Below are 13910 nucleotides of genomic sequence, written 5' to 3' on the forward strand. Positions count from 1 at the left end.
CTACACATGTTTTTTTCACATGTAGAAATTAAAGAAGGCATTTGTTGTCCCAAAAGGATGTCAAAAGGAATGACTTTTGACTTTATAATGATGTAAGTGTAGCTACCGTAATTGGTCAGGGAGCAGGTGAATGAATAATAATAATAATAATAATTTTAAAAAAATAATGGAAAAAAAAAAGCACCAAAAATATAAAGCATTAGAGAAAAGCAAACATAAGCAAAAAATACTGACAGAAATGTTTAACCTGTTAAGGACGCAGCGCGTATCCATACGCCCTGCATCCCGAGTCCTTAAAGGGGTATTCCAGGCAAAACCTTTTTTTATATATATATCAACAAGTTAAACAGATTTGTAAATTACTTCTATTAAAAAATCTTAATCCTTCCAATAATTATTAGCGTCTGAAGTTTTCTGTCTAACTGCTCAATGATGATGTCACGTCCCGGGAGCTGTGCATGATGGGAGAATATCCCCATAGGAACTGCACAGCTCCCGGGACGTAAGTCATCAGAGAGCAGTCAGACAGAAAACAACAACTCAACTTCAGAAACTAATAACTATTGGAAAGATTAAGATTTTTTAATAGAAGTAATTTACAAATCTGTTTAACTTTCCGGAACCAGTTGATATATAAAAAAAAAGTTTTGGCCTGGAATACCCCTTTAAGGACGCAGGGCGTATGGATACGCCCGTGGGAATTCCGGTCCCCGCCGCTAGCCGGTTGGGGACCGGATCGGGACGCCTGCTGAAATCATTCAGCAGGCACCCCGGCATATCGCCCAGGGGGGTCCTGAGACCCCCCCCCCCCCCATGTCGTCGATCGGAGAAAATCGCATGTCAATTCAGACATGCGATCGTCTCTAATTCCGGGCTGATCGGGTCTCTGGTGACCCGATCACCCAGAAAATAGGGATGATCGGAGTTGTCAGTGACAGCCCCGATCAGCTTAATGGATTGTAGTGAGGTCGCAGTGCTGCGATCTCCTCCTATCCCCTGCTATTAGTAAGAACTGAGTTCTGACCAATGGCAGCGCAGGACAGGGGGTTGCCATGGAAACCCCCCGTTCTGCCCACCCCTGGATGTCGAGGGGATCGTGGGAAGAAGATGGAGGCCGTACCTGCAGGAGAAGATGCCTGGGGACCCCGGATCTTCGCTGGAGACTGCTGGATACTGGATCAGGTAGGGAAGCAACGGTGGGGGGGGGGATTGAAAGTGAAAGTAAAACGATCTTTACTGTGGCAACCACTAGGAAGGCCAAACTGCAACTCCCAGCATGCCCATACAGCCAAAGGCTGTCTGGGCATGCTGGGCGTTGTAGATTTGCAACATCTGGAGGGTCACAGGCATGCAGGTAGTTGTAGTTCTGGACTGCTCAGGCATGCAGGTAGTTGTAGTTCTGGACTGCCCAGGCATGCTGGGAGTTGTAGTTCTGTAACATCTGTCCCTTCAGATTTAGCAATTTTCATGAATTTTTTGAAAATTGCTGCTCTACTTTGAAGCCCTCTATTTTTTTCAAAAGGCAAAAATATGTCCATTTTATGATGCCAACATAAAGTGGACATATTGTATTTGTGAATTAAAATAAAATTCATTGTAAATATCAATTTTCCTTACAAGTAGAGAGCTTCAAAGTTAGAAAAATGCAAAATTTTCTAAATTTTTCACCAAAAAAGGATGCAAGTAACACCAAAAATTTACCACCAAAATAAAGTAGAATATGTCACGAAAAAACATTCTCAGAATCAGAATATTGGGGAAAAGTGTTTTCGCGTTATTAATTCGTAAAGTGACGGTGGTCAGAATTGCGAAAAAGGGCTCAGTCCTTAAGGTGAAAAAGGGCTGCGTCCTTAGGGGGTTAAATACACCTTCTAAATAAACACAGTTGTCAGAAAGCCGTAAGAAAACACGATTATAATTTTACAATACGTCAGGATTATTTTACGCCACAAAAACACACCACTAAAAAACACTGTGTAAACATATTCTAAGGGATAATATTACATAAAATAGAAACAATATATATATAGCTTTTTCGATTTATCACAATGTAAAACCAAGAAAATTCAAATAACGTTAGTGGAACTGAGCAGATATGCCTGTGGGTGTAAACACACAAACATCACAGAGATCAGCTCTCAAGAGGTCAGCGGTTGTAGAAGATACAGAGTGCAAGTTCAGTAACTTTATTTATACTGCCCCAGGGTAACCCTTAATATTTTGTTAATATTTTCATTACGTAACCCTTTCCATTTGACACATATGTAAATTTTTTGGGTGCTTTCACACCACGTTTTGTACTTACGGTTCCCGAATACGGCTGGGAAGAGGGGGGCGGGGCTTAATCGCGGCGTCCGCACTCAGCCGTATTCGGGAACCGTATTTAATGCATGTCTATGAGCCGACCGGAGTGAATCGCAGTCGGCTGCGTTTTCGGCCGTATGCGGTTTCGCGGCCGCAGGCAAAAATGTGGTCAACCGCATATGGCCGAAAACGCAGCCGACCTGAGGCTGCGGTTCACTCCGGTCGGCTCATAGACATGCATTAAATACGGTTCCCGAATATGGCTGAGTGCGGGCGCCGTGATTAAGCCCCGCCCCCCACCTCCCAGCCGTATTCGGGAACCGTAGGTACAAAACGTGGTGTGAAAGCACCCCAGAGGTTAACTGACTGCTCCAATAAGACATTAATTTAACTAGATCAATAGATAACTAGAAGACCAATAGAATCATTGCATTCATTCCTGTAGTGTTTGCAGCTTTAGAATTCTACATGTCTGAATGTACTGCTCTTATCACTACCATCATGAATTTCACAAGCCATTGTCACTTTGTCACCCATCCCATTAACTTATCAGAAGAGGTTGTGATTGACACTGGTGTGTAGCCAGGTATATTACAAGTTATAATGTCATTTATATAAATATATATTTTATTGTCTTATGATTTTTTGGTCTTCCTTAATATCATGCATTCTTACCTGAAAAAGTGGAGCTTACGAATAGTCGAACACTCTTAGATGACTCTACGGGCAGAATTTCTGATTTCCCTCGGAGGATGTCCTTTATGGTACCTGAATCCATTTTTCTGAAAAGGACATAGATAAATGCTATGACATAGTTAGCCAAGTTATTGGGTAACTTATCATATAGAACATCCCCAATCATTTTCCACTTTGAGTCAATTTTCACTTGAAACATTATATTGTGTTATGTCAAATGGTATAAAATGTAAGCCTTGGAAAATCTCAATAGCCAAAAGAGGTTTAGAGGAAAGGAGCCCCTTCTTTGCTGGGGGCCAATGAGTTTACATAGCAGTGGGGGACCTAATGAACACTCTAAGATCAGCAAAGTTTGCACTCCAATAAGGCCATACGTAGAGTTTAACTAGGCCTGCAGCATAACACTGATGGACATAAGACAGTTGCAAAAAAAAAAAAAAACTAGTTAACCCTTTAGATTTCTGCATTCTGAATACTAATGAAATGTGGTCTACTTGCTTTCTAAGTCAGAATTGTAGTCGAATACAATCTACCTTACATTATAAAAAATCTAAGAGTTGTACTGCTCATGTGTTAAAAAAAAGCAAACATCCACAGTGCAGGGAGAAAAAAAAAGTAAACCCTTGAATTTAAAGGGGTTATGCACTTAATAAAAGCATATTCCCTAAGTGAATGCACAAGGTCCGATTGGAGGGACCCCCCAATGAACACTTGATGACTGGCTCTTACCTCAGGAATGCACGGCCGGACTCTTTTTCACAGCACGCTCCACAGAGTTGGAGAGAAATGCATTCAGGTGTGAGAGATGACTTTTCTTCCGTGGGCCTGAGGGATCCGAACAAGGATATATATTTTTTATAGTTTTAATGGGCTCTCCATAGAAAATAATAGTTCAAAACTCATAATAGAATATCACTAGAAAAAAAATTGGAAGAAAAAACTTACAGAAAGTGACTTTTTCTCAGATGAATAAAGTTTCCCTGGTACCGCTGAAGAAGCAGCCTTTGTATACAGGTGAGTGAGAGACATGCAATGTGTCAGACAATATTCCATCTCTATAACAACAAATGTTTTCTCTCAGGGATAGTTTAAATGAGTCTTCGGGGAGCTGGGAAACCTACTTCTGTTTTCTACTCACATGCCGTTTGCACACTCATTGCTTACAGGCTTTGTATGGGGCAGGTCAAACCAGTTATGATCTGGTCTTCTGAATTCAGTTGCCATTCAACCTATAACATACAGTTGTAAGGTCTATAGAGTTAAATAAATAACACTGACAATACAGGATACATGCCCTGATGTTGTTATGTGAAATGTAAAACTTCAGGAACTGCACAAATCTTTATGGATGTGATCTATATTGCTTCCACACACAGATTGCGTACACATACATATGCCCCTTCTGCAGTTGCAGGCCCCAGTATTACCTCTTATACATCATTCCATCACAATGTATTCAATGGCTGACAAAAAGAATGGCATCACCACATTTAGAGGATTTTTACCCTGCTTTTTACTTTCTAGCAAATCACACATCACACACCATAGATATGACATAGATGTGACACTAAACAATGTTTAATACTTGAACATTCTTGCTTGGTAAAACAAATGACAGGGGGATGGAAAAGACCATAGTATAGGGACACTATAAAGGATATAGTCCAGCTCTGTATCCCCTTTATTTTTAAGCTTTCTATCTATCTGGATCCTCTAAGAGGCAGTTACACCGTATCCTGATCCACAAATTTGGACGTATGTCATCTACATTCATTGCCTGCTTTAAGGTATTACCCATTTGTTCATTATTTGGGGGACACAGAGGGACTACCATTATCATTTCCTTCATTTGTTTACCCAGCTAAGCTACTCTTATTTCATATCTAGATTTCTACTGGTGGGGTAGTCATCCATAAAAACGGTTCTTGAACTTTCTTCAACTTTGATTGTATATCTTCTATGCATTTGATCCTTACTATACAAGGTATGAATTTAGTATTTATGAGTACTGACTCTTTTCACTGTTAAAATTATCTTTATACTCTAGGATAAAACATGTTCTTTTTTCTTGTTTTACTTTTAGGTTGTCATCAACAGTGATACTCATCAACCTTGATAAATTTATGTGTTTATCTTAGTATCTTAAAGTGTTGGTACTTTGATTATATATTATAAACACTGCATTTTATATTTGGTATATGAACAATAGACTCCCCAACCACATTTATTTTTCCAAGACCAACGGTGACTGACCTGACTGGGTGACGATGACCATCTAAGACCATCTTTTTCTTTTCTTCTATCTTTTCTTCAGCTCACTGCTCAATATTATCTGGTTTTGATTTACAATTTCTCCTTCCACCCTGATGAACCCATTTACATGAGATGGGAGAAACGCGTAGGATAAGAAGTATGAGAAATTTTGCATACGGTACTAGTGGATATGTAGCATGAAATATCCTGCACATGTCACTAGTAAATTGAAATTTACTTGACTGTGGTCTATTTATACCCTTCCCTCATCCACACTTATGTTAGGTAGGGAATTAGAGATAGAATAGGCAGGGACATCTAATTATTTAGGGCACTCACCTGTACCCCTCTTCCCTTCCTCCAATAAGCCAACGGGCTTACGTCAAGTTTTTCATCCTTATATTGGAATTAAAATATTGCTGAAGATAATTATGTATTGATATTATTTGATTCTATACTGTTTTTGGCAGTATTGATGCTGTTTGTCTTTTTACAAAAATTAAGTAAAAGTTATATTTTAAAATATCTATGTCTTATTGGTTGAGTATACAAACAAATACTGGTTAAAGTTCTCTCCAAGGGCTAACATACCGATTTCACTTAGAGGAGTGATTAATTATCTGGATTTCCCCTGTAGTTAAACCACTTCAGTCATTGGCTTATTCTGTTCAGCTAATTCCAAAGAATGGGGTGTGCAGGTCTAAACGAGATACAGCAGCGGCTGATTGGCCAGATGCGGCTGCAGTATCCCCAAATGTTATAGGAATGGGGGTAAGAAGTTCCAACTTGAAAGAGCTGTAATAGGTCTCATTCTTTTCTGCTCCTCGTAGATTCTGACTGGTGTAAGCAATCACTCGGCCTTCAAAACTGGCATCAGTATATAGCCAGACTGTATGACTGTAATCCGGATATGCCAAGATGGGTGGCTACGTCAGCAGATGCTTAAGAGCTTAAAACGCTGTTTCTTGCTGTTCGGCCCAATCAATAGGAAGTCTTCCATTATAGTTCTTCACTGTCCCCTGAAGGCAAACTGTAAGGGGTTTTGCAATTTGGGACAAAGTGCAGGATAAAACGGCGGTAGTTGCCGGTGAATCCCAGGAAGCTCCTGACATCTTTCACCGTGCGAGGTATAGGCCAACTCTTGACAACTTGGCCCAGACTTGGGGTTTGAGCAAGTGACACTTTGACGGCTTGATCTTCAGCCCATGCTTGATCAGGACTTTAAAGATGTCTGACAGATGACCGAGGTGTTCCTGGTAAGACTTGGAATACACAATGACATTATCCAAATACAACAAGACATTTTGGAAGATCAGATGTCCAAGGCACCTTTCCATCAGACGCTGGAATGTAGCAGGGGCATTGCACAGACCAAACAGGATACTTTTGAACTCGAACAAACGCATGGGTGTCACAAAGGTGGTCTTCTTCCGATCCTCCGTGGCCATGGGCACTTGCTAATATCCACTGGTTAAGTTCAGGGTGGAGAAGTAAGCAGCAGACCCAAGGGCAGTAAGCGAATCCACAATTGGTGTTAAAGGATAAGTATCCTTGTGTGTGACATTGTTTAGTTTCCTGTAGTTGACACAGAAACTGACAGTTCCGTCCTTCTTTTTGACTAGAACGAGTGGCGCCTCCCAGGGACTCTGGCTTTCTTGAATCACGTCCGCTTCCTTAATTTCAGCCAGCATATTCATGACATTTTGATACATGCCTGGTGCAACCGGATGGTGTCGCTCTTTAATAGGTGGGCTTTCGCCTGTGAGGATGCAATGTTGGATCATTGACGTTTTCCCAAAGTCGTGGGTGCTTACTGAAGGCTTTATGATACCTCTTCGCTATATTCACAACTCCATTAATCTGGTCCTGAGGGGTAGTGGCTTCCCCTACCTGGAGCTGCGCCCACCATTGTTCTGGGGGTCCAGTACTGGATCCACCAGCGACTTGAGCCACTCGCTGTCGGGCCACCAAACGTTCGGTCACAATATCTCTTTACTCGAGGAGGTACAACTGGACCACTGGAGTGTACTCGGGTAAGACAGTAGCGTTATCAGACAAGTTCACTAACCGTACTGGCATTCTTCCATTTGAGACACTGACTAGACTTCTCGCAGCACAGACTAAGGGATGGTCTTCAAGCTGCATGGTTTCCAGCATATGGCCTGATAATCATGGTTCTTGACTCCGGGACATGCATGGCACTATATGATATTTTCCTTGTCCTTGTTAGGTTGCAAGGTCACAGACCTGATGTCTTGATTTAGTACTCTGCATATCTCGCCTTGTTTGTTGGCAAACTTCTGCTCAGCTTGTAGGACTTTCTGGTGGTGCTGGACAGCCTGCTGGTCTAGGGGGGAAATATTCGGAAGAGAGACATACAAGGCATCTAAAATCTCTGCAAAACAATGCCTCATAATGTTCATCCCCAGTATGAAATCAGCAGATCCTTTATCTGTCACATTGGTTACAATCAGTCCCTGCCCTGTGAGTACATGTTTACCCAATTGAATGGTTGGCTCCCAATATCCATGTCTGGGGACTGGTTGCCCATTACCCTCAATTACACTGAAATCAACATCATCAGGCTCACACAATAGACTAGCATCCCAATACTGATAGAAAACACATTTAGCTATGGTAGACACTTGTGACCCGGTATCTATTAAAGGGGTTGTGCGCTGCCCTGCAGTTCGGAGCTCCGCTCACAGCATCCGGAAGTTTATTACTCCGAACGCTGTATGCGGGCTTCCGTGTTCGCAGCCGCCGGGCGTGACGTCACGCCCGACCCTTCGTGACGTCTCGCCCGCCCCCTCTTGATGTCACGCCCGCCCCCTCTTCCAAAGTCTATGGGAAGGGGGCGTGACAGCGGTGTGACGTCACGAAGGGGCCCGGCAGCTGCGAACACGGAAGCCCGCACACAGCGTTCAGAGTAATGAACTTTCGGACGCTGTGAGTGGAGCTCCAATCTGCAGGGCAGCGCACAACCCCTTTAACGCCTCTAGAAGTACACTTTCTACAACAATCATTGCAAGGGGGCAGGAGGTGACAAAAAGTGAGAGTCCTGACTTAGGTCATTCTGGGGTCGGACCTGATGACTGTTTTCCTGAGGGCCGGTCCTCATTCGTTCAGGACACAAGGATGTCCCTGTTACCTTTCTGCGGCCCCGCGTTAACTTTAAAAATGCAGGGGCTGCCGGGAGGTAGCGTACGCAGGGACGTCACTGATGTCCCATGCATGCGCCCATAGCAACAGCCGAGCGGAGCATCGAGGAGGAGGACGCGCGGGCATGGTAAGTTACCTGCACGTCATCTTCAGTTTTACGACCAGCGCTCCTCTGGTCCCGGGACCTACTGCTATGGCCTGTCGGCCATAGCAGTAGATTGTGACCCCTGTCCAGCGGATCGGTGGTTGGACTGTATGTCTGTGGGGGAACTGTACTGCACCTAATGTGAAGGAACTATACTGCACCTAATGTGGGGGAACTATACTGCACCTAATGTGGGGGAACTATACTGCACCTAATGTGGGGGAATTATACTGCACCTAATGTGAGGGAACTATACTGCACCTAATGTGGGGAACTATACTGCACCTAATGTGGGGGAACTATTCTGCACCTAATGTGGGGGAACTATACTTCACCTAATGTGGGGAACTATACTGCACCTAATGTGGGGGAACTATGCTGCCAACCTAATGTGGGGGAACTATACTGCCAACCTAATGTGGGGGAACTATACTGCCAACCTAATTTGGGGGAACTATACTGCCAACCTAATGTGGGGGGACTTATACTGCCAGCCTAATGTAGGGGAACTGTGCTGCCAATCTAATGTGGGGGAACTATAAAATATCAATTTAAAAAAACACAAGTTTGGATCATTGAACTCTGTTGTGGTGTTCTTTTAAAACAGAAGATGTTAATTAGTTATGGCAACTGTAGGAGTTGTTTTTTCTAAATTTAAACCTCAGTATTTTGATTTAATTGCTGTGCTGGCACTTTGAGGGGGAAAAAGTTGGTGTGCATTATGGTTTGGGCACTCGGGCTCAAAAAGGTTCGCCATCACTGCTCTAGGGCATTCTGTAGGGCTACAGCATACACTCTCAGAGTCTCACCTGGCTTTTGTCGCCTTTCATACAGCCGGAGATGTACCTCTGATGGAGAATGTGACTCAAATACATGGTACAGCCCTTCAAAAATCTGCTCCATAGTCGCCTTCTCGGATACTGGCCAGGTGCGGACTTCCTCTAATGCGGTCCCTGGAGTTGCCCTGTTAATAGTTGCACCTGTTGATTAGGAGAAAAAGAGTAAAATACAAACAGGCTCTGGATTCTCTCCTTGACATCCTTCAGGGTAGGACTCCAATGTAGGTAGGGAGTACAGGATTCCCCATGAATACCAGTGGGGTCGCTGGAACACCAGGGCTGTTGGTGGTGGAAGGAGCCATGGCACTAGCCGCTGGAGCAGGTGGCGTACTCGCCTCAGAAGATGGAGGGGCGCTGGTGCCCGGTTAATCTGTGGTACTTGGTTCAGACATCTTGAAGACAATATGGTGTGCTGACGCTTTAAGGAAGATGATATTAGTTTCCCTTTAACCCCTTAAGGACGCACAATTTTATCTGTGCATCTTTGTTTTTTCCTCTACGCCTTCTAAAAATCATAACTCTTATATTTTCATCCACAGACTAGTAGGAGGACTTGTTTTTTGTGCGACCAGTTGTCCTTTGTAATGACATTACTCACTTTACCATAAAAATGTATGGCGAAATAAAAAAAAAATATTATTTATGTGGGGAAATTGAAAAGAAAACCGCAATTTTGCTAATTTTTGAAGGTTCAGTTTTTACGTTGTACAATTTATAGTAAAAATGACATGTTTCCTTTATTCTGTGGGTCAATATGATTAAAATAATACCCATGATTTCATGCTTTTCTATTACTGGACCGCTTTAAAAATATCTCAAACTTTTTAACCAAATTAGTATAAAAATCCCTCTATTTTGACAGACAACCTATAACTTTTTCATTTTTCCACATAAGCGGCGGTATAAGGGCTAATTTTTTGCGCCGTGATCTGTACTTTTTTTTACAAAAAGTGCATGACGAAGCCCATACGCGAAACGTGCGTTGGGGTGTTGGTGCTTGGTGTTCCTGGCTTGTGGGTATATGACCGGTAGCTTTTTTAGGTATTTTTCCGTTTCCAATTTTTGGGTTTCCATTTTGTCTATAATACTGTATTGCTGCTCCCTATCTTATACTTATGTATGTTAGATGTTATATCTACATTGTACTATACTAGGAATCTGCAGTTTTGTCAGTTATATATCGTACATGCTCTTTACTGAATACCTACATTACCCATACCAGATTCACTGGCACTTGTTGTCTCCTGCCCAAGGTTATCCTCTGCCTTTTTAATCATTTTAATTGTTTGTCTTATTTTTTATAATAAAGATTGTCATACCTTTTTGAAATATTATTAGTATTGTGGGTCTCTTTGTTTTTTTGGTTATATATTGGTACCTCTGGGACCTACATACAGCGCTTAAATGTTTGCCGTGTAGTTGTTTGGCTAAGCTGTTCATATATGTAACATATATATTTAGATATTTTGGACATTTACGCATACGGCGATACCAAATATGTAAATTAATTAATTTTCTTTATACTTTCTGGGGGTAAAATTGGAAAAAGTGCCAATTTTCATTTTTATTGGCTGGATTATTCAAATTTTTTAACTTTTTTCTTTTTACTTTTATAAACTTTTTTCTTTTACACTTTAATAGTCCCCATAAGTTACCATGAGGGTGCGTTCACACGTAGTAAATCAAGAGTAATTCACGCCGAAAAATTTACGGGCGGAAAAAATAATTTAATTTTCAGGCAAAATTCGTGCGCAATTTGCACGGAATTGCACGTGGAATTGCGCATGGAAATGGGGGAGAAAGAAGTGAAGGGTTTTTCAGCCATTTCCACGTGAATTCTTGACCCTTAATAGAAATCATTTGATTGCTATTACTGTTCTACTGTTCAGTGCTATGCATAGGGCATAGCACTGATCAGTGTTATTGGTGATCTTCTGCTCTGGTCTGCTCGATCTCAGACCAGAGCAGAAGACGGATGGAGACGGATGGAGGCAGGTGAAGGGACCTCCGTCCACCATTATGGATGATCGGATCCCCGGGGCAGCGACGCAGGCGATCCGATCATCCATTTTAATGATCGCATTGCCGCAGATGCAATGATCTGTATTAGGGGTTAATGGCACACATCAGAGCGATCACTGATGTGCACCATTACCGGCAGGTCCCTGGCTATTGATAGCAGCCGGGAACCTGCCGTGCATGACGCAAGCACCACTCCGGTGCTCGCGGTAATGTTCAGGACGTAAATGTATGTCCTGGTGCGTTAAGTACCAGGGCACCAGGACGTACATTTATGTCCTATGTAGTTAGAGGGTTAAGGAAGCTAAAGAGGTGCTGCAGCAGCTTATAGTTTGCACTTGGAATGTTGGAGTGATAACAGCAGACACTCCCCCTCTGTTTTGCAGGTACCCGGTAACAAGGGACTTGGTGACTGGTAGTTGCAGACAGTACACGGATAATAGTGGCAGACCTGGATGCTGTAAGTCTTTTTAATTAAGTCTTTCAGGTGTTGTGGAGCTGCGGGACAGCCCTGGGCATGAAAGCAACAGCTGGGAACTTCTAAGTTGGCTGCGCCCAGGGAACTTCCTGCTTGGGTCCGGTCAGGAAAGTTTTCCCCTGTCAAACATAGGGCGATCCTTTTGGTTCCTCCTCGCTGTGCTGGGGAGGCGGTGACGCCAGAGACTGATTGGGGCAGAGCTGCGGCCACTCGCACGTGCAGTAACTTCGGGAGCTGATAAACCCCTTCTAGGTAGGACAGTACTTTACTTATTGGGCAGCACAAGTCCTGTTCTACAATTGTAAGGTAACAGCCACAGAATTGATTTCTCCACAATGGCACAACACTTTTACTGTAGCCGGAATAAACTTTTCTTCTCCCCCTCTTTTCACAAGTGTGGTAGCTTGGGGGTGTAGGGTGTAGGTGGTGTAGTTGTGCAGTGATGAAAGGGTGCTGGATTAACCCTTAATTGTCGTGTCACCAGGGTGCAGGTTCTTCCTCAGTATATATATATCCTACCGCCACCCATCCCAGGAATGATAGGGAAGAATAAAGGATTGTCCACAACCGGAGGTTTAGTAACCGGAGATTTAGTAAACTGTAGATAAATTTACTGCAGCTTTTATGCAGGTTGATAACGGCAAACAGTCTATACAGAAGAGTAATCTGTAAATTCCTTACAGCTGGTTGGGACCTTGTAGTATATAAGCTCTGAGTCTGGAATTACGATGTTCCGCTGGAATTAGGGGAATTATTTAGGATTAACGGGATTTAGAGTTGGTAGACTCACGTTTAGTAAGCTGCTGAATTGGTAGGCTTCAGGCCTAGTTTTGTCTTGTAGGTTTGCACGGATCTCCTCTCTCTCTGCTAGTCCGGAACCCAAGAGAGCGAGGATTGGTTAATCCTTACATGGAGAGGGGCTGGCTTAGAGCTTATTGGTTCCCACCAGCTGTCAGTCCTTTCATGGTACATCATGTGACCACATCACGTGACCTGGAAGGTCCTTAAACTTAACCTAACATTAGACTTATTAGTCATGTGACCTAAGGTCCTGGAAGTACTATACACATAATAAAATATATACAATTTATATACATCAAACAACATAAAATTAAAGAAGGAAGAGGTGACAAGGGGTTATCCCACTAGGAGGATCCTACCGGTATGCAGGAACTCTGACTTTCGGGACTTAGCACACAAGGTACGGGACAAGGTACGGTACCGGGATACCACACAAGCACCTTTCAACATAAGCGTTTTCACAGACAAAGTCCCATACAATTTTGTAGCAATTTCTGTCACACTGACGTGCGGTTTTCTGCAATACTGGACACAGTTCAGACTGTGGGGGTTTCCTTTGCATAAGGCACACACCCGTTTCCTGTTCATGATACCAAAAGTTGTGGTGTCGGACGGGGTAATGTGTAATTAACCTTATCGTGATGCCAGGGCGTGGTTGACCTGTTGCAGGGTGAACTTAGGGAAGCTTATCAGCTTGTTGGGGACTTATTGTTGATTGTGCTGTATATGACTGATTCAGCCCACACTATACTTCAGGGACGTGGACTAGACTAACTTGCTGGACTTGACTTGTATAATATCCCCAAGACTGTAGGCTTACCGCAAGACTTTGACTTTCACCTGTGTAGTGGGGTTAACTTGTAGTAGATGCGTGGTTGCTGGACTTGGCCTCAGGCCTCCTTTCAGATCCACCTTGCAGACAGACTTCACTCCTCACCAAACTGTACCACAGCAAAGACTCAAGAGAGAAGAACTGAACCCTGACCTCACTATATATGGGAGGATTTTAGAGAGATCCCATTGGCCGGATAAGTCACATGTTCACCACTGCATACTCACCTTAAGGCAAAAGTACATAGATAAAACAAATACATTAACCCTTTTGTAACAGTACATTAGACTATGAAATATAGAGAGTTCTGATGAGAGGGGACCCATGACAGACATTGAGCAGAATATGCCACACAGGATAGGCAGGAGTACAGAAGAACAT

The 13910-nt window shown here is 42.9% G+C and overlaps 1 protein-coding gene across 1 annotated transcript in view; it reads right to left on the minus strand.

The window, feature by feature from the left end:
- NWD1 (NACHT and WD repeat domain containing 1) overlaps positions 1-9504 on the minus strand; it is a 98275-nt gene extending 88771 nt beyond the window's left edge. Inside the window, exons 1-3 of the mRNA XM_056518149.1 lie at positions 9370-9504; positions 3730-3825; positions 2980-3086 (exon numbers count right to left, since the gene is read on the minus strand). Coding sequence (XP_056374124.1) covers positions 2980-3082 — 103 coding nt within the window. The 5' untranslated portion in view covers positions 3083-3086; positions 3730-3825; positions 9370-9504. The remainder of the gene's footprint in view (positions 1-2979; positions 3087-3729; positions 3826-9369) is intronic.
- Positions 9505-13910: the final 4406 nt, after the last annotated feature.

The sequence above is a fragment of the Hyla sarda genome, chromosome 1 (assembly GCF_029499605.1).
Source record: "Hyla sarda isolate aHylSar1 chromosome 1, aHylSar1.hap1, whole genome shotgun sequence".
In the NCBI taxonomy this organism is placed as follows: Eukaryota; Metazoa; Chordata; class Amphibia; order Anura; family Hylidae; genus Hyla; species Hyla sarda.